Here is a 20,401-nt window from a genome sequence, read left to right as displayed (position 1 = left end):
CTCCAATATCAACTGACAATTTAGGGACTTTACGAAGGGATCTATCCGGGTGCTATTTCCAGCTGACGGTGCTGGACAGGCCGCATCGAATGAGGAATTGGTCAGTGATGAAGATAAAAGCTCGCCTCCTCTTCACAGGAAATAAACATGACAGCCTGGTGCCTACATTTTCAAGGTGAATCGACTGAAAATCCCATCTCCTATCTCAATCTATCCAGCTCCAGCCTTTGTTGTCAAAATGGTCCAAAAGATTGCGGTTTTATTCCTTGCAGCAGCGAGGTGAGTTCACCCGTGTCCTTTACCCTCTCTATAACCAGACTCTTACTGACACTAACTGACCCAGCTCCGTCCTCGGCCAAATCACCCTCCAACCGTCCACCATCACCACCACCCGGCGCACCACCGCCAACCCAGGAGGCCCGCCGACCGTGACCCGCACCGTCACCAAGACGGAATACGACACCATCACCGAGACCCAGATCAGCACAAGTATCAGCACCACGACCGAGTCCTACATCCAGCAAGTCACCACCACGGAAATCTCCACTTATACCTCTACAGTATCTGTCCCCGTCACCCAAACCGCCGTCGTCACCTCCATCTCCACCACCACCACCACCAAGACCGACATCTGCTCTTCCTCGCCTGCCGCACAATGCCCTACCGTCACGGCCACGGCAACGGCTTGCAAGAGTTGCTTCGTCCCGCAGTGCACGACTACGAGTACCATCACCAAGCCATGTGGGTGCCAGGTACTGCCGACGGCGAGTGTGAGTTTCCCGTGTGGAGGGGCGGATGTGTGTAATAAGATTGGGTGTACGACTGTTTATGCGGTTAGGACTGCTGCTTGTTAGGGAGTGAAATGGAATTGGGAATTGGGGAAGGGTGAGGAAACGGAAAGTTTGGAGGAAGATGTGCTCGACGTCCATCGCAGGAACAGAATGGAATAAAGTGGAAGATGTGCGCATTGGCATGAGAGGAACTGAAAAAGGAAAGAGGGGAGTTCAGGGTGGGTCAGAGAATTCACCATTCGGATGTGTCAGGCCGAGGTTTTCCATTGAGGAAGGGACGAGCCGGTGTCACTGCTGCCAGGAGATCGGATCAATCAGTGTTCAACTTGAAGAAGCGATTATCGTATTACTAAAGCTTCAATCTGACTGTAACCTGCTCATGCCAAAGGAGTGCCTCCAGTTCCATATGCCCTGAACCCGCCTAATTACGTCATCCCAAATGCCGATGCAAAGCACCAAACACCAAAGCAAGCCATGACTCCGGTTCTTTCTTCTTAGTAGAGGTATCCTTTCCCATCCAAAATCCAGCCCAAAAAGCAAGTTCTTGTCGTCGTACCCAATCTCCCCTTCAATCACTCGCCAACACCAAACAAAGCCAAAGCCATGGCCTCACACAGCATCGTCTGGTTCGGCTGCCTCTTGACACTCATCAACCTCGTCAACCCCCCATCACTGTCCGCCTCTTGACCCTGCACACCCGTATTGACACTGACACTCCTCTGTCGTCCACCCATTGCTCCTCCATCAGCAACACCAAACTCTGACGGCACTGGCAAACTGCTAATGCTTCCCCCCCTCTTGCTAGCATTGCTCCTCCTCAAACTCCCCGGCGGCGATCCAGAAGAAACTCCCGGCCCCATTCCCTGCTGCGCCATCAAGGGATGACCCATCGGCATCGGCGGCCTCGGCTTGTCGTCCACGAAACCACCATTCCTCATCTTTGGCGACGACGACTTGCTCCTCAGCGTGGGCACGGTAAACCGCGGCGCTTCAAACCGGCCATTGCTCCCTCCCGACGCGGAACCAGGGAGTCTGGGCCTGCGTTCGACACTCGGCTCCTTGCTGATGATGCCCCACAGCTGCTGCAACCACCTCTGCTCCGCCTTCTTGCACGTCTCGGGGGGCTCCGGCTTTGCAGAGCGGCACGGCAAGACTTCGGCACCGGCCATTTCGCGCGTCGGCCAGGGGAACGAGACGGCCATTTCTCGGAGAGTCAAGCTGTGCATCTGCCGGAGCACAATGCGGATTTGCGCTTCGACATTGATCTCGGGCTTGAAGTACCAGTCTTCTCGCTGTTCGAGACGGTCGGCGATCTGCGTCATGGCGCCCACGAGCCAGTCGATTGCCACGTTGTCCGGCACCGACGAGGCTTGTTTGAGCAGCCAGTCGAGAGTCTCCGGGGTGCCGGATTGGTTGAGAATGGGGATGCTGCGCTTGTCGTGCTCGCGGTCTTGCAGCTTGAGGATAAAGTCGTTGTAGTGCTTCATTGACGAAAGAGGAAGACCGGCAAACTCTCCGCGGTTGAGAGCATGCACAAGCTCGTCACCGAAAGCGATGCCGGCTTTGATACCCGAGTTGAGACCGCGGCCTGGCCAAAAGTGCACCGTCATGGCGGCGTCGCCGGCCACGGCTACGAGGGCGTGCGGACGCCGGACGAAGCGAGAGTCTTCGAGGGGGAGCTGTTGCACGCCTTCGCGTACGGCTTGTACGACGATGGGGATGCGCACGACGTTGATGACTTCTGATTCCTTGAAGCCAAAGAGCTTGAGCCCGTCTTCGATGGACTTCCAGAGCGAGGAGTCGCGGTGTTCGGAAGGCTTGAAGACGCGGTTCTCGCTGAATCCCTCGGGGATGGATCCATCTTCGCGGCGGAGACAGCCTGGAGAGCCAAAATGAACCGGCTCACCGTCTACACCCACCATCTTGTGCCATTCGTCTTCGGTCAGCTGCATGTTCAGGTACCCCTTGCCGTCATGGTCCGAGGCGTTGAGGAGGTACCGGGTCTGGCCGAGAGTGAGGAACATGTTGAGCGGTTGGGACCAGGGTAGTCCACCGGCGGAACCGCGGTCAAAGGCCAGACCCAAGGCATAAGACCGACCGCGCTCGTTCTCGTAGCCGCGGAAGTAGTCACGCCTAACCCAGGAGGCGGCGCCGTCAGTGCCCAAGAGAACGTGAAAATCGCCGCACTTGCCGTTCTTGAGCTCTTCCCTTGTGACGCCCTCCGCATGGAGGTGAATCAGTCCACGCAGGTCGTCGTCCTGGCATCTCTTGAGGAACCGGTCTTCCACCTTGCGAATCTGGATATTCGCCGAACCCGGCCAGACCCTCTCCGGCCGTCCAGCAAACAGTGCCTGGAAGGACTTGGGAGTCAACAGATCCGTGACCGAATCCTGCAGCGTCACGACCTGATCTCTCCTCCTCGCATTCGGGGGGTATCCTACCTCCCCAGTCCTCTCATCTCTGACCCACCTCCTCTCCCACACATGCACCTCGATGCTTCCCCCTCCCTTCTCCGCCAGGGAGATAGCGCTGGCCAGTCCCGTCGGCCCTCCACCGACAATACAAACCTTCAACCTGCCCACGGGATACTTGTACATCACCAACTCCTCACAAGGCAGCGGTTCCAAGTTCCTATGCAACGTCGGATCAAAGAAGAAATCCACCACCTGCCTCGCCTTCTCACACATGTCCACCTCGGCCGGGATATTCGCCTTGATGAGGATAAACCGCATAGCCTGCACCAACGGCGTCACCCCAAAATCGGCATGTCGGTTTCCAAACACGCGGTGCATCACCGCCCACACCACGTGCGCCACGCTTCGGCACAGCTCGCGGTTGGTGATTATGTCCCGCAGCTCCGCGTTCACCCACGGGTTGTTGGAACTCATCGAAATAAAACGCGTGATGAAGATGCGCGCCCGGTCGAGGTCGGTGCGGCCGTCGGCTACTGCCGATTCCCCGTAGCGGGAGCCGGCCCATGCGTCTTCGTAGGATACGGGAAAGGCGATTTCGTCGTGGCTCGGTACCACGGGAGTGGCGTGTGGCCTTGTGCGCTTGCCGAAGCTGGCGGCTCGGGAGCGGGTGGTGGGCTGTGGCGGGGAAAGGGTCTTGATGAGGGTCGGTTTGGAGGGTTTGCTCCTGAGTCCGCGGCCCCGGGAGCTAGAGGTGGGCTGGGATGGGGGAAGGGGGAAGGAGAAGTTGGGGTGGGAGCAGTCTTGTGAGGTGGAGGAGCGGCAGGACATGGAGGAGTGGTCGTAGAGGTGACGACGGGAGGACATGGAGGACACGGAGGAACTGTCATTGCAGTAGAACTGCTCGGAGAGCGAGGGGGATGAGACCCGGGATGGCATGTTGGCTGTGATGGGTCTGGTGATAGTCTCTGAGAAGAGAAGAGATGATAGGGGGTGGCGATGATGGTGTTGTACTTGTAGCTCTGTCGATGATGGTAGTTGCGGATGGGTAAGCGAGGATGTATCGGATTTCATGTTGAGTAATCTAGTAATGTAGGTGCTGTAGTACTGAAAGTCGTGATGATGGGGTAGTAGTGTATAGATTGCTCCCTGGTCTTTCTCATCCGGGGTAGTTATATCCTTTGCCTTCTTTCCAGAACAAAACCACCAATCGCATGTCACACCAGACACTCGACCGAGTAGGTAGTACGGTAGGGCAGTGCCGCACTGCCGAAGCGAACATGGGAGTCAAGCTGAGAGGAGGAGGATGTTCACTGGATGCTATGTTGCTGCCTTGGCGCTGAATGAGGCGGGACACCTGGAACAGCTCTCACCATGTCCAATCCGTCGCAGTTGCACGGGCATGGCTTTCTAGGGCAGAGAGGCAGAGTCCAATTCTGATGGTTGTAGGATTCCCTCGGCATGCAGGCAGCCTACAGCCCCAACCGAGAACTCTCCAGGCGATTCATCGATCGGTGGCATCCAGCGCGGAGCAGTATACTATGCTATGCCACCAGGGCAGATATTTCTGGGGAAACCAAGCCAAGTGGAAGCCATCAGATTGTGACAAGACATTTTCCGACTGTCCAAGACGGGCTGGGGCTGGCAACAATGGCCCTCTCAAACTCCAACGGCAGAACCAAACCGAACCGATTGAAGCCCTTCAACAACACCCTTTCTGGGCTCCTATTGCGACCTTGGCTGACCAACGTACCTTTGTAAATGCAGTTATTTGTTGATTCAAGCGAAAGGGGAGTCCAATGCAGATGCGTGGACGCGGCTATTTTTGTCTGTGTTTGAGTATGTGGTCTTTTGTTTGGCAACAATCATGTTTCGAACTTCTCATGCTCTCCTTGCTTCCTGGGGCAGGTGCATTTGTGTTTCAGCCAGACACTGAAGATGCCAAATCGGTTGCTGTTGGATGGGGATGGGGATCATCATGGCAAAGGGCTTCCATCTCCTTGCGTCTATCTCGCTTCCGTGCATCATGGCGATTTAGGTAATGACAAGAAGATGGTTTTAGAAACGAATCGACGCCAAGGGTCCAAAAAAGGAAGGGTAGGGGTTGCGGTTGACTGGTGGTAAGCGCGCGATGATGTGTGTCTCCTTCAGTCTCGTCGGGCAACAGCGTGCCGTCAAGTCTCTACCCAAAGCCCCGGCACCGGATCTCAAGTTAGCCGCGTAGCCGCCGGTAAGGTAGGTATGGAGAGACGCCAGGCCGGAGACCAGAAAAGATTCGTGAGGGACGGAAGGGAGACATGACACGTCGTAGGGGCCGTAGGGCCAAAGTCAAAGTGTCGGTTGTCCATCGATGTCGGTCATTGGTGTGTGGTGATGGGTGTGCGACGTCAACATAGGAAAAATAGGTAGTGTACCACTAGATGACAGCCACGCGGGAGCTGCGCCGCACACACATGCCTCACATGAAGGTACCCGTGAGGCAGTGCGTCCCTTTGTGCAGGATATGGCACCGTAGTAGACATGGGTCCTGCCTGGCTCCTGCCCTACGAGGTGCCTCTACAATCTGGGGACGGGATCGAGAAAAGATAAAGTCAGTGCACAGCCCCGAAATCTACCTCTAGTTGGTCATCGTCGAGCCGAAGGATGAGGATGGAGTCCGATGGAGATACCTACCTGCCTGCCTGCCTGCCTGTCATACTATAGAGGTAATCACGCACCTACCCTACCCGATAAGTGCTGTGCCCGGTGACAAGTGGAATGCAGTCCATGTACCACACTCGCAATCGGGTCTTTTTTCGATATTGATTACTGAATCGTCGTTCTCGCTTGCCAACGCAGACATGACAATACTATCTCCGAAGGAGTAAGCTCGGACTGGTGAACAGAAGAAATGTGCAGTACCATGGAAGGTAAGCTCGCTTAGCGCAGCCAATCTGCTTATATCCGATCAGACGCATGCACCAATGACCAAAAATACCTCTACCTACCTACCTACCGTTGCGCTGCCCGTTGACGACTGGAGTGAAGCCTGTCTGGTGTTTCCTGTCGCTGCTCGTCAAGGCTCCAGAGCGCACAGGCCAGGTCGACGACGTTGCACCCTAGAATAATTCTCCCATTCATCTCTAGCATTGATGTCATTGCGACGAGTGGATGATTTATTGGGTCCAATAGGATGTGCGTCTCAATGTTCCTTCATGTTGTGTAAGTCCGAGTGTTTGGGTGTTGTCAAGTTGAAGCATCAATGAACGCCAGGCAGCGATATGGGAATTGGGAATGCCCTCATTCTGGGGCACGGTCGCGATGCCCGAGTCCGAATCCACCTAGTCCAGTTTCCCCGCAGTAACGATTCCTGAGATCGGCCGTAGACATGGATCCGTCCCTTGATTCCAAAAATACGAATCGCATTGCGGCCCAGTTCAATATCGAGCGCGGCGGGGAGCATAGCGGATTTGGTGGTCGCGCCTCCTTTGTCGATATCGTGATCATTTGGGGCGTCCTAGGTGCTGGGCCGACGTGGTTGCGATGTTGATGGAAGGGTTCGTCCCGTGTGGGAAAGGGAAAGGAAGCGATTGGAGGTCTTGGCTTGCTAATGGTCTGTGCATACATCCTGCGCATATGAGTGGTAGATCTCTTGTCAATTTTCAACAATAATCACTCGGCGTGGTGGCAGAGTGGTCTAATGCGCAAGACTAGAAATCTTGTTCCTTCGGGAGCGTCTGTTCGAATCAGGCCCACGTCGCACGATGACCATCAACAACTTCTTTTTCCGCCTTTTTTTCCATGTCATTTCTTGTCTGGCAACTCGTTCCTTTTTTCTGGCCTCTTTTTGTATGTTTTATCTTCTTTTCGTGCATTTTATAGATGGTCGAATGTCATTTGCAAGTCTGGCATTTCCTTCAATGGTCAGCTTTTATAATTTTGAAACATTGTGCATTTGGGTTTTTGAACTATAGAAATTAATGTGAGGTCATGAACAAAGATCTGAAAGTTGCTGTGTCTAGGTAATTTGAGCACATCAGATGAATTCTTCCAAAGTTCGTCAGTCAAAAGACTGGATGTTGAAATGTTCTACTTCACTACACAAACGATTATTATCGAGTCATTCACATCTTGGTCATAATGAAATTTGTAGACCATGCTTTCCAGCCTAGGCCCAAAAGTTTCAGTAAATCTACCTCCTAATGTGGTCGTAAAGGACCGTGGCTGAGTTCGGACATCTCATCTTTTACATGACCTGAAATTGAACTTCATGTTGCCTCAACAAAGATGACAGTCGACTGGAACATGAATCTCTTCACCGAAGAACCTGTCAGGCTCACCTGAGTGTATCAGTCCAATGGGGCAAACAGTAAGCCACTATCACCGGAGGGAATTCACATCCGGATATCCTCATAGGTGTATCATTCCCCTTTGTCTGATTCGTAGGCTGAAGATGCCGGGCCACTTGGGCTTCTGACACGACTGCACTCCACGAAGAGGCAAGATGGAGCATCAGACACTCGGGTTCTCCATCGGACCGCATCAAATGCTCGAGCCGTCCTTCACTTCAAAGAGGCTTACACTCACGAGTCTTGGGCTCCCTCGTTTTGCCAGACTTGCGTCACTCATCCTATTTCTACACTGCTCCAAAGAAACTTCAACTTGTGGCTCACCCAACGTACGGCGATGACAACATGCGGAGCCAGAAACACTTTGCAACTTCAAAGAGGCGCCTAAAGCCGATATCAACGCCTCCCCACAATATCAAGCCTCAAGGTGACACAAAGCAGCCACATCCTCCACTCAGCAACAGTTCGCGCGCAACTCGACCGAGTACCGTAAAACCGTGCCCGCCACGTCCGCCACGTCCGCCACGTCCACCACTTCCTCCGTGGGGGCCAACACGCCGCCATGTGGCTGTCCACTCTAGCTGAACGTCTGTGTCACTTGAATCCATGACTCCGTCCAGGCACCTCCCCCAAGAAGAGTTTCGATACCGAAGCCACATCGATAATCCACAAAATCTCTCACGAATCACGGCAGCCAGGCTGCAAGCAGTACAAGGAGAGACATTGGCCTATAATTATCCCCAAACTGTGCCATTTACGTCACTCTTCGCGATAATATGAGGTATAGAACTGCTCTATCAAAGGTAAATGGGTACCTCCTTGAGGTACCCAGGAATCACATGCTCAGAATGTGGCTTCGTGGCTTCTTGCCGAGGGCAGGCTTGATTTCCCCAAGAAACTCAGCGTCAGGTACGCGATCGCTACCCATGGCTATAGCATGCCCAGCCTATTGGTCGCCCATGATTGTAGATGCAACTATGCATCTCTGGGCCAGATAGGTGTAGTCTGGTCTGGACTCCAGCTAGAAAGGGAAGCTGGATTTGGGTCTTGGGTCTCCCTCTTCAGTCTGTTGCCGTGGCGACAATCTCTTGCTTGGTCTGCCCCCCCCGTGGATGTCACCAGAGCGCGGGATGCCTAGAGGTTGTAGTGATGCAACATAGGTGCCTACCCCTCAAGCGCAAGAACCTTGATGACTTTGAGCCTCTTGTCTGTGACTCTGTCCGTATACAGAAGCTGGATTTTGTCGACTTGAACTCATGAATCGTGACCATATGCAACAGCGATCACGCCATATCGTGAGCGTTGGAAGAGCGAAAAGACTTGCCTCATTCATCCTCGTTCGAGTGGCAGTGATGGAAGAGACGATGGTTGAGGCAATCAGCTCACTTGAGTGAAAAGGCACGCACGGAACGGCCAAGACTGTGGGGGCTTGGTAAAGAAGATGAGAGGATTGCATGTGAGATGCCCACCGGACACCCATCGACGGCTGTCCGTATCATGGGTTTCGATCCCGTTATTACAGCGACACCACCCGCCGGGTTTTCTCGTATCGTTTGTAAATGAATTCGCGATAAGTCGATTCCCGTTTCCAGTTACACAAACGTCTCAGCAGCAGCACCATAATCACAGCGTCCAATTTGGAAGATAAAATCGAAATGATTGTGAGTCAAGTGCTCGTTGACCTGAGGAGGGTTGCTACGTGAACTCCAGTGTAACGGTCGTCGAGCCGGATTCGGCAGCTCCTCAAGGCCACTGGGGCTCTCCACAGCGGGGACCTTGCACATGCATCACCAAAACAACAAGCTAGCGCCGGGCATGCAAGTTCAGACAGAAGAAGCATGACAGCAGCAGCAGGGCAGGATGGGGAACGGCGAACTGCGCGGGCGGCAAGTGCAAAGTGCCTGCTGGGAAGAGTCGTAAACGCCGGCGGCCCCGCGTTGTGAACGGGGAAGGAAGAGGCCGAGTTTTGACGTTTGAAAGTGACAATATCGCAACTTGGGCGAATAAAACTCCCCATTTCCCGTTCAGGAAGGCAAATCGAGCAAGAAGTCAACCAGTTCGCACTTTGCATGACTCCTTGTCCCTGTCTTTGCTTGGCAGCTTTTAGCTTCATGCCCCAGTTTGCCCAGCCATCCACTCCGTCCCCATTGGCGTTGGCATCCATCTTGGTGCCGTGTGTACAACCACGGTCTGGTGCAGAGGAGGGATTGGTCAAGCACGAAATTGGACTGGAGTGGCCCGAGACCGGGCAAATAGTCAACCCCGTTCGAAGATTCGACGAAATCGAACACATTGAGACACTCCCGCATCAATAGTCTCTCCTAAGGCCCTTCTATCACAGATCGCCCGAATGGTAGTGTATAGGCATCTCATGTTTTACAGCATGTCGTTGGATACTTCGATTAACTTTGGGGCAAAAGAATGTGAGACAGCATAGAAATTGCACAAGGGCGGCGTTGACGGCCTCGTCGATGCCAAGGACTGGTCCATATCCATCATCGTTCACACCTGGGCTGACATGAATGCCCGAGATGTGGTTTTTCTGCAGGAACAAGGCTGTTTTTGCCACTTCGCAGTACGCTGCGTTTCCAGACTGTGATCGTCGTTCACCTCGGGATTCTGTTTTGGGCGAATCTATCAAGAAGTGCGTGTTAGTGGACGGTAAACGGCCTTTCAGAAATTGAAGAGGACATTGCACGGTAGCAATCAAAAATACCACAGCGATAACTTGGCTCGCTGCACCCAAGAGACAGGCTCGACAGGAACAGGAACACCATAGTGAGACCCTCGGGATTGTCTCACCCCATTATCAGTTCTGTAGGCGTGCCTTGGCTGTGATAAAGCCTCTCTGTACCACGTGCGTATAAGACTGTCTCGATGTTGGGATGCAGATGACGATATCTCCAACATTCACATTGCTTCTTGCAGCCTACGGCATTTTAGCATCTTCCCCGGAGACGCTCAGATGGTGGACTGCCGGCACTTGAGGTCCAAAGAACTGGGGAAGGACTTGCTCAGGACACAACCAACTCCCGCACTATCGATTTACTGAAGCGGGCCGGCCGGGGGTGGGGGCCATTGCAATGCCCATGTAGCCGATCGCGCCATTGCCACACCCTGTTCAAGGTCCCAGTCGAACCCTGGCCAAGGGTGGCATCGAGATACGGCAAGCATGGGGGTATTCTATCCAGGTCCTAAAAATGAGCTCCACTCCCAATTTTCCAGGTCCCTAACCAGCTACAAAAGTGACATTCTGCCCAAGACTTGAAAGTTCCCTTAAGCGCCTACTAACAATTTTTGTACCTTTATACCACGCTTGTACTACATTTCCGCAATTTTCCCACAACCATTACCAAGCCTACAAATTTCATATAACCGCGACTATATTAAATATTATTACTTACTATAATCTATTATATATCGTACTTACTCTATACTATTAAAGTACAATTCTATATTAATTACTACGTACAAACCTTATATTATAAGTAAGCAGTTTACTATTATATATTATAATTATTTATATATTAACTATTTACTCAATATAATTCCGATACGGGAATATAGAATACTAAATTCTCTAATACCTATTAACAAAACTCATTTTAATTAATTATTTATAGAAGTAATTACTAAGGGTACTATACTTAGTCCTAATATATTTAATATACCTAATAAGATTATACTTCCTTAATATTTAGATATAAAATTAGTAAATATATACCCGTATTTATTAAATTCCTCTCCCGTACTTTCTTTGCCTACTCCTAACTCTAATAATAAAAAGAATAATATATCTAACCAATATATTCAATATAAATAATAGAACTATAACCCTATTAAACTAACTCAAATAATTCTAAATTTATTAAATAGTAGTTTTTATACCCCTACTAATATAATAATTATTTAGTAATAATATTATAAAATAAGAGTATTCTATATTATACTTAATAAATAGAATTATGATTAATAATAGGTCTTATACTTCTAATTACCGAAAAATTCTTATATAAGTAAAAAAAAACTATTAATAGTAGTATTAAAATTTATAATAAAATATCATTACTACTACCGCTTCTATTGGAAAAAAGCGCTACTTAACTAAGGAAAAGGATTAATATTAAAGAGTATTCGTACTTACTAATCCTGCCTAGTACGTCTTAAATAGTTAATTAAAGAAAATAATTTTATGGAAATTACTATTACTAATTAATACACTTATAATATAAACCTTCATAATTAAATTACTTTACTACAAACTATTGAAGAATATACTATATACCTACTTTTAGCAAATTATCCTACTATTATAATAGAAAAAATAATTCTTAAATATAATAATCCCGTATATAGAGAGCGTCTAATTCGCTACGGTAATTATTACCTTATTATTAAAAAGCTTATAAATATTATTATATTATTTAATCTAAAATTAGAAGGGAAAGGACGCTAGACTAATAAAGATAATACTCCTTAATAGGAATATACATAGTACTTCAAAGAGGTTGAGAACCTTAATAATTAAAGAGGCAAATAAATCTTTTTATTAGAAATTAACCTAAAAATAAAGAAAAGAAAGGAAAAGCCTATATAGGCATTAATCTTTATAAAAGATAAATACTTATAAATACTATAGGAATATAGTATAATTACTTTTATAGATTTAATATATAATACAAATTATTACCACTTCCTTCTTTTCATAATTATAATATAGGATAATTACAAATCTTAACTTCTTATTACCTTTTTTCTTACAATTAATTAAATTATTAAAATTATTAAAGAATATTTAAAAGTACTAATTAAATAATATAGTAATTTATAGGGTTAAGTACTCAAATATATAGTTACAAATAATTTAGTAGTTAAATAAAAGGGTATACAACTTACCTTCAATATTACTAACCGTAGGGAAAATATTATATAATATTTATTATATAGGAAATATCTTTAGGCAATATTTTATAAATACCTATAAAATAATAATATAATATTATAAACTATAACTCCAATACTATATAACCGGTCTATAAAAGAGAAATATCTTAAATCTATTAATTAAACTATTTCTTTACTACTTTAATACAAATAGAGTATCTCTATAGAAATTAGTAGTTATATACTAAGTACTAAATATACTAGTATAAGCATACGGTCCCGCTACTTTTAAAATTAATACTACAAATATAATTAAATCTTAACATACTTACTTAAAAACTATTAACGCCCTCTTAAAGTATAAAATAATTATACAATATAATTTAAAAGGGATTTTTTATATAGTTATAAATAGAGTATATAATTACCTTCGTCGAATTGAAAACTAGTAATCCTACGCTAAAATCTATTAGGGACTACTTATAATAAATTTTCTAAACTTTGGGTTTAATAAATTATTAATTCGTATATAAATACTTATCTTTCGGCAATATTGTACTGCTAAAGAATAGCGACGAAAATAGTAACCTCCTAAATTTAGATATATTCGTATATTTAGTTAGGAAATACTATTATTAGGAGAATAACCTACTAGGTAGGATTAATCCCGCGTCTTTTTCGCAACTAGTTCGCTAATATTCTATTTATTTTAGAGATAACCTAAAGGATAAATATATATAGCCAAATACAATTCTTATACCTTAGTAACTACTTCTTAAAGAAAATAACTTCTTTAAACTATAAGATAAAAGATTTTAGAACCTTAAAGATAATCCTATAAGTATTAATAAGCAACTTATAGGTATACTATAAAATAAATACTACTAGTTCGCTACTTAGTAGCTACCTTATACTTATATTTAGTATTATTACTTATCTTTTAGTTTATTGTAGCCCACTTATTTTATTTAACTAATTAGTTTCTAGGCTAAAAATAAGTTCGAAGTTTATAAAGAGATTCGTATACTATTTAAAGGTACTTTTAATCGTATTATTAGTATACTTCGAAGGTATAGACTAAACTTTTAAGAGGTTAATAAGTAATTATCTTTAAAAGTATAGGAAATTCTAAATTTTGTAGAGGCTAATAATAATAGTATAAATAAGTTAGATCGAGCGTAATGTGGGATGTATTATATATATAATTAGATTTAATTAACTAGAGTAGACTGGGTATAACTACAGTTATATCTATTGCTGTTAGAGGCTCTAGCACGCTCAGGCACGTGCCTACTCACGTGCCTGGCTGCCCGGTCGTATGGACCCATCCTATAAGGTGGGCTAACGATAAGATAAGGGAATTCCTATAAAGGGATTCCCGCGCAGGCCGGCCTTTGGCCACGCCTTTCTTCCTCTAATATCTTCTTCTTTAATATTATAGTCTATACTAGTATTATAATATTTGAAGATACCCATGTTACCCTATTAAGTAGTAGCTATAATTAAACGATTATAGTAATTTATTGTAAGTAATATACTCTTCGTACCCACCTTCTAGTAAGTTCACTAACCTTATTATTACGAATTTGCTAATTCGACTACAAGATCGTCTATTGTAAGACGCTAACCCCGCAATTACTTCCAAACTCTCGATTATTCATTATTAAAATAGTATCGAAGTTTCTCTAAAGTATATAATTGCTTATTATAAAGATAGTATTACGTACTTCCTATACTATAATATTTTACTCGTATCGATTCGTATCGAACGAGTGTGTTGAAATCCCCGTACTACCCTAATCCCAGCTTCTATTTTAATCTTCAACGCGAAGGGTAACTTATAATTATTTCGTCGAAAGATAGCTATTGCTTTCTCCTCCCTACTAATTTGTCGGTCGTTCGTTATAATAATAGTATTAATAAGTCGGCCTCCTATTCGCTCCTATTACTATTATTCCAATCCTTTTATTCTCTAATACTATAATCGTAGGAAGGCGAATTTGTACTAACCTTTTTAATAATTATTATAATTCTATAACCGATAACGATTCCCCGGAATAAACGATCTTATATTAATCTTTTTGCAAACCGTCGGCCTCCCCCAATTTACAATATAAATTGCTTGAGTAATTAATCCTCTACTTTACCTTAATTCCGCGACAATTTAGTTCCGACTCGTAATATTATTTAAATTTAGGCCGGTCCTTCTATTAAACCCGGTATTATTAATAGTATTATTTTCTCTATAACTAATGCTTTATTTCCTAGTAAATTGAGATAGTCTTTAATAATCGTCCTGTCCGAGAATTTATTACTACCCTAAACTTTACCCCCGAAATACAATTTATAATAAAATAACTGCAATACTATAATAACCGGTAAGGAAGATAATTCTAATAATAATGATAGTTCTTACAGTGGTGTCCTTAGCCGCGGTTTTAATAAGAAACTTTGGAAGCCCCTTAATAATATGGATAATATAACTAAAAGCGTTAATAATAATATAAAATAGTTTAAAACTAAAATATACAAATAGTTTATAACTTATATTAGAAATGTTTACGCTTAGGGTAATTGTATTAATGAACTTACTACTACCGTTGTAGGATTTGAATTTAATATTTCGTCCAATTATAAAGAAGTTATAAGGGCTATCGCTTTATTAATTATTAAAAAGATTAATCCCCCTCCGTTCAATAAGGGAAAGGGTAAAGTTATTAAAATATTAGAATACTTCTCCGATATTTAATTTAATAGATTTGATATTATTATAATTTATCGCCCTACTATTAACTTCGATAATCTTCCGGCTAGTAGTAACGCGGCTCCTAAATACGCTGCCTATACCAAACCGACCATTGAAGATTTTATTAAGAATTAGGATATCTAGTACATTGAAGTCCCCCTTTATATACGTGCCAATCCTAAAGTCCGCTAATATATACATATACTTTATAATTTTAATTATTATAATCCTTTACCTTATAATAGTAGTCTATTAGCCCGCCCGTATACCTATCTGTATAATAACCTTCGTATTACTAAAGTAGTAAATAATAATAAGGGATTTATTAAATAGAATTTTATAAATTAAATTAATAGATTGTGCGACCGAGATAATAGCCTTCGCTGGATATTTAAGAAGTAAGCCGCTATATATATAAAATATATATAGGAAATACGCGACTTCTATGCGAGGAATGCTTATGTAGCAGCCTATTTAGAACTATCCTATAATAAAGCTAGTAAGGCTGCTTCTGAATATTTAATTTAAAATAATATTAGTAAGGTTAGTAAAATTTCCCCTATTATTATTAAACCTCCTATTATTAGTAAGGTTGGAAGAGGTAGTAGTAGTCCTCCTATTACCCCTAATAATTACCCTATTGCTACTACCCCTAGCGACCCTAGTAATAATAGTAATAATAGTAATAATAGAAATAATAAGGGTAGGAAACTAAATTCTCTTTTTAAGTATTTTAATATATATAACCCCCGTTGTATTCCTATTACTCGCTAAGTTTTTAGTAAACCCAATAATAAGCCTAAATTTAAGTACAATAATATTAGAACTTTCAATCCTTTTGCCAACGATTTTAAGAATATAGGAATAATTAAGAACGGTAGTAGTATTATTTATACCAATGCTACTATATTTATTAATTGCTTTAATACTTTATTAGAAAACAATTACACTAGCTCTATTGAGAGATAGTTTATCCGTATATAGCCTACCTTTTTATAAAACGCGGCTTATATATAGTAATATAATTAGTTGGATCCTGCTAGAAGATAGTACTATTATAAGTCTTTAAGTAATTTTATTAAAGCCCTAGTAAAAAGATTTATACCTAATTTAATTATTAAAATTAGAAAATTCAATAAAGGTAAATTAACCCTCTATATTATTTATAAAAATAAAAATATAATTTCGATATATATTTTAAAGCAATTTCGTTTCGTCCGAACTATAGGTATCCTCTCTAAGAATAATAATAATTAGTATAGTATTATAGTCTAGATTTGGAATAGTATAAACGTTAATATTAAGACTATATTATATGCCCCCCCGTCCTTTAGTAAAATTAAATATTATTTCAAAGAGATTAAAAAAACTAAAGCCGTCCTACTTGCAATCGTTAGGGATAAGTACTATTCCCTTAATTCGTCTAATAATTATAAATATTCTTGCGGTAGAAATTTAAGCCGTAATTAGAACCGTGGTCGTAGCCCTAGCCGCTAGCGAGATAGTGACCGCGACCGTAGTGGCAATTGTAGTAACGACTTTAACTAATTTAATAATTGTAATGAACATAACCGTAATGACTGTAACCGGACACCGGATTGTAATGATTGCAATCGTACCCCCGACTATTGTAATTGTAATTACGACTGTAACCGTAGTCCCGATTATTATAACCGCGATTAGTCTTACGAATTAAGTAAGGAGCGTGCTTATTATGTTAAAGAGTAATTTAAGGATCCGGTTAATTTTGCTATAGAGGATTTGGAAGGTTATAATTCCGATAGTTTAGTTTACTATATATATAGTAACTAATTAACCTATTTTAAGTACTTTATAGTATTCGATAATATAAAAAGTAAAATAGGTTATACTAAGTATTATTAAACCTAGATCTCGTATATAGAAGCTATTCCGGCTATTATAAGTAGTACCGATTTTTATAAGTATAAAGATTATAAATAAAACTTCCCGTCCCGCAATTGCTTATTCGAATATTTTAATTATTACGATGAGAGCGATAGTATTTATAAAAAATAATTAGCAACCGCCTATTATATTAATTCAGTTACTACTATACCCTTTAAAATTTAAGATTCGATTCTTTAAAATAATAAGTTAGTAAAGAAGGGACTACTCTTAATTTTTATTTACCTTCGAATTATTATTAAAGCTACCCTAGAGGTTGAAAGAGTTAAAATTTGCGTAGATCCCGGCGCGGTAAAGATTATTATTAGCTGATCGTTCTTCGAGATTCTTTAATATTTAATATTAATAGAGTATTCTATAAGAATTAAGGAAGTTAACGGTAAACTGACTAGGTTTACTAAATAGGCTATATTTATTATTTACTTTTTAAGAAGGGATTTTGATAGTAAACTTACCTTATTAAAGATAATACTAACCGGCTAGGTAATTAATAAATTCAATTTTAATTTATTACTCGCTAATTCTTTTTTCTACCTCCGATAGGTATATATCAATTATTGTAAGGTTGAAGTTCGTTTCCTATAAGATAATTTTAATACTATATTCGAAGTATTTAAATTATTTAACCGATGCTTAGGAAAGGTGGTAATTGAGAAGAAGGTTATCCTACGGTTAGAAGAGGAGTATATAGTATTAGTTTATTATATTAGTTTATTTAAGGATAGGAACTTTCTCTTTAATTCTTTCTACCCTACTATTGTTAGTGCTATCCTTAATGCGCGTTCGCTTAAGGTAGTACTAATAAAGAATATAACGAACTAAATAATTATTATTCCCCGAAAATAGAAGATTAGTATAATTATTAAATATAATATAGATGGCTACTTTCTAACGTTTTGGCCAAGTATTTCGAGATTACTATAGTAATTTAGATACTTAGTATAATAGAGAACGACCCCCCCTTATCCGTTGTTTAAGTAGTAGAAATCGTATATTAAATATATTCGGTACCGGCCAACGTCGAATTCGATATCGATTTCGATAATATTATTCCTACGCATAACGTTACTTCGATAAACGAGCCCGCTCTACCTACTATTGCCCTAGAAACCTCTAAGCTTTTTAAAATATTAAATAAATAATTAACCTTCAGTATCCGTATAAATAATAAAGCTCTTAAGGTTATTATAAATAAAGGAAATTATATATTTGTAGGAAGTAGATAGGTATTAAGGCGGTTGGTAAAATTAGTTGAAAAATTTCTAAAGTTTTGGAAAGAAGAAGGTGTAGTTGATATTTTAGAAGAAAATATAATAAGAGTCCCCCTAGTAGACGGTTAGTAAAATTATAAGGTTGTTGTTCGTATATATTTGGTAAATTAGAACGATTAGGTAATTATTAATGAAATTTTTAATATATTATATAAATAAGGTAAAATAGATTGGGTAAAGTACGTTATCCCCTTTATTTATTTTGTATTTGTTATTTAGCAGGGAATTAAGTACGGTCCTAAAAGAAGGCTAATTATTAATTTAAAAGTATTTAATAGTTTCATTATCCCAAATAATTATTTATTGCCTTTGTAGGGTAAAATTATTATATTTATGCGCGGTAAGGTAATTATTATAGTTATTAACGTAGTCTCTTTCTTCTACTAATTTGGCGTTTAGTAGAAATATAGAGACCAATTTACTCTTATTACTTATAGAGGCCTCGAATTGCCTACGATTGCGTAAATAGGATTTAAAAATACGCCTATTTACGTTTAATAATTTATAAATATGCTATTCCGTAATTATAGAGACTATTATAGAGTTTATATTGATAATATTATTATTATATTAAATTCTATTAAAGATTATTTTAAATACTTAAACGCTATTTTCTTACTCTTTACTAGTAAGAATATTATTTTATCCCTTAAGAAATTGTACTTCGGCTACCTAAATATAGAATTACTAGGTTTTTATATAAATAGATTCGGTTTATTAACTACTAACGAATATATTAAGGTATTTAAAAACCTAACCTTCCTTAATAACCTTAAGGCTTTCGAATAATATATTAGTAGTATAGGATTCTTATATTACTTTATCCCGTACTATGCTTAGATTGTTGAACTATTTTAAATTCGGAAAGTTGCGCTCCTAACCGAGGGTCGTAAAACGGGTAAGGTAGAGGCCGGAAAGCTAGCCCAAAGAGTAGCCTATTGTACGTGAATTTATTATTTTCTAACCCTAGCCGAAAAGACCGCCTTCGAAGCTTTACAAAATGCTGTATATAATAACGGTACTATTTTATACTATTTAGATTTAGATTGCCTAGTATTTCTATAAATTAATAGGTCCCTTAAACGAGGTTTTAGCGTTATAGCTTTTTATATTAAAGAACCCTATAAATAAAAAAAAGGAATTATTATACTATTCTATTAAATCCTTTTTATAATATTTTTGAGCAAAGTATTAATTAAAATTAAAATAAGATACGGCCCGTTAGAATTAGAGGTCGTATATCTAATATAGGCTATTAAAAAAATACGAACTTAGTTCTACGTTTATACGAATCCTATTATAGTACTAACGGATTATTCGGTAATTAAAGGTATTATAGAATAAATGTTACTACGAATGATTTTAACTAATAGGGCTAATTAATGCTTAATCAACGCCTCGATTTATTTATTCGAATATAAATTAAAGGTCTTCTATATATTGGGCAAATTTAATTTTATACTAAATATTCTTAATTACTTAAAAAATAATTAGTAGTAATAAAAACCCCGACGGTACGCCCGTTTTCAATAATATTTAGACCGAAGACCGAATATTCTATTTGGATAACGTATAATACGTATTTTTTAAAGCGTTAATCAATTTTAAGGTCCGTAAAACCTATACGGCCGTCTACGCTTCTAATAAGAAATTTACTAAAGTTATAAAATATTTAAAAGAATATAAGGTAGTCTCCGAGGACGGAGATATTATTTTTTCTAAACCCGGGTATCCTTTCTTCTTAAAGGACGGCCTTATTTACAACCAATAGGTAGACGGAACTAAAAACCTTTATATCCCTTATAAATTTATTAAAGAAGTTCTAGAAGTAGCTTATAATAATAAGTACTACTTTGGGCGCAATCGTATAATATATAAGCTATAGGGAGTATTTTTCGTTAATAAGGCTTATTTAGTTAAATAATATTTAGAATACTACCTAGCGTACTAATTTAATTAAACCGATTATAATACGCCTATTGGCGACTACTAATTAATTTAACCTAAGAAGGCTTTACTAATAAGAATTATTTCTATTAATTTT

At 41.2% G+C, this 20,401-nt stretch overlaps 3 protein-coding genes across 3 annotated transcripts; 2 read left to right on the top strand and 1 right to left on the bottom strand.

Annotated features, from left to right (window-relative positions):
* Positions 1–238: 238 nt before the first annotated feature.
* On the top strand, positions 239–854 carry NEUTE1DRAFT_134116 (uncharacterized protein; the record flags this gene model as incomplete). The annotated part of the gene is made up of 2 exons (XM_009849117.1): positions 239–279; positions 344–854. 2 exons carry the CDS (start codon positions 239–241, stop codon positions 852–854), a joined length of 552 nt encoding a protein of 183 aa, XP_009847419.1.
* Positions 855–1,363: 509 nt separating this feature from the next.
* On the bottom strand, positions 1,364–4,141 carry NEUTE1DRAFT_74795 (uncharacterized protein; the record flags this gene model as incomplete). Its single annotated transcript, XM_009849116.1, has 1 exon — positions 1,364–4,141. One exon carries the CDS (start codon positions 4,139–4,141, stop codon positions 1,364–1,366), a length of 2,778 nt encoding a protein of 925 aa, XP_009847418.1.
* A 5,911-nt stretch (positions 4,142–10,052) lies between these two features.
* On the top strand, positions 10,053–18,822 carry NEUTE1DRAFT_134114 (uncharacterized protein; the record flags this gene model as incomplete). Its single annotated transcript, XM_009849115.1, has 2 exons — positions 10,053–10,174; positions 18,795–18,822. The coding sequence occupies 2 exons, from the start codon at positions 10,053–10,055 to the stop codon at positions 18,820–18,822; spliced, it is 150 nt and encodes a 49-aa protein (XP_009847417.1).
* Positions 18,823–20,401: the final 1,579 nt, after the last annotated feature.

The sequence above is a fragment of the Neurospora tetrasperma genome, assembly GCF_000213175.1.
Source record: "Neurospora tetrasperma FGSC 2508 unplaced genomic scaffold NEUTE1scaffold_1, whole genome shotgun sequence".
Taxonomy (NCBI): domain Eukaryota; kingdom Fungi; phylum Ascomycota; class Sordariomycetes; order Sordariales; family Sordariaceae; genus Neurospora; species Neurospora tetrasperma.
The sequence above is the reverse complement of the archived record's forward strand: the minus strand, read 5'-3'. Positions and strand labels throughout refer to the sequence as shown.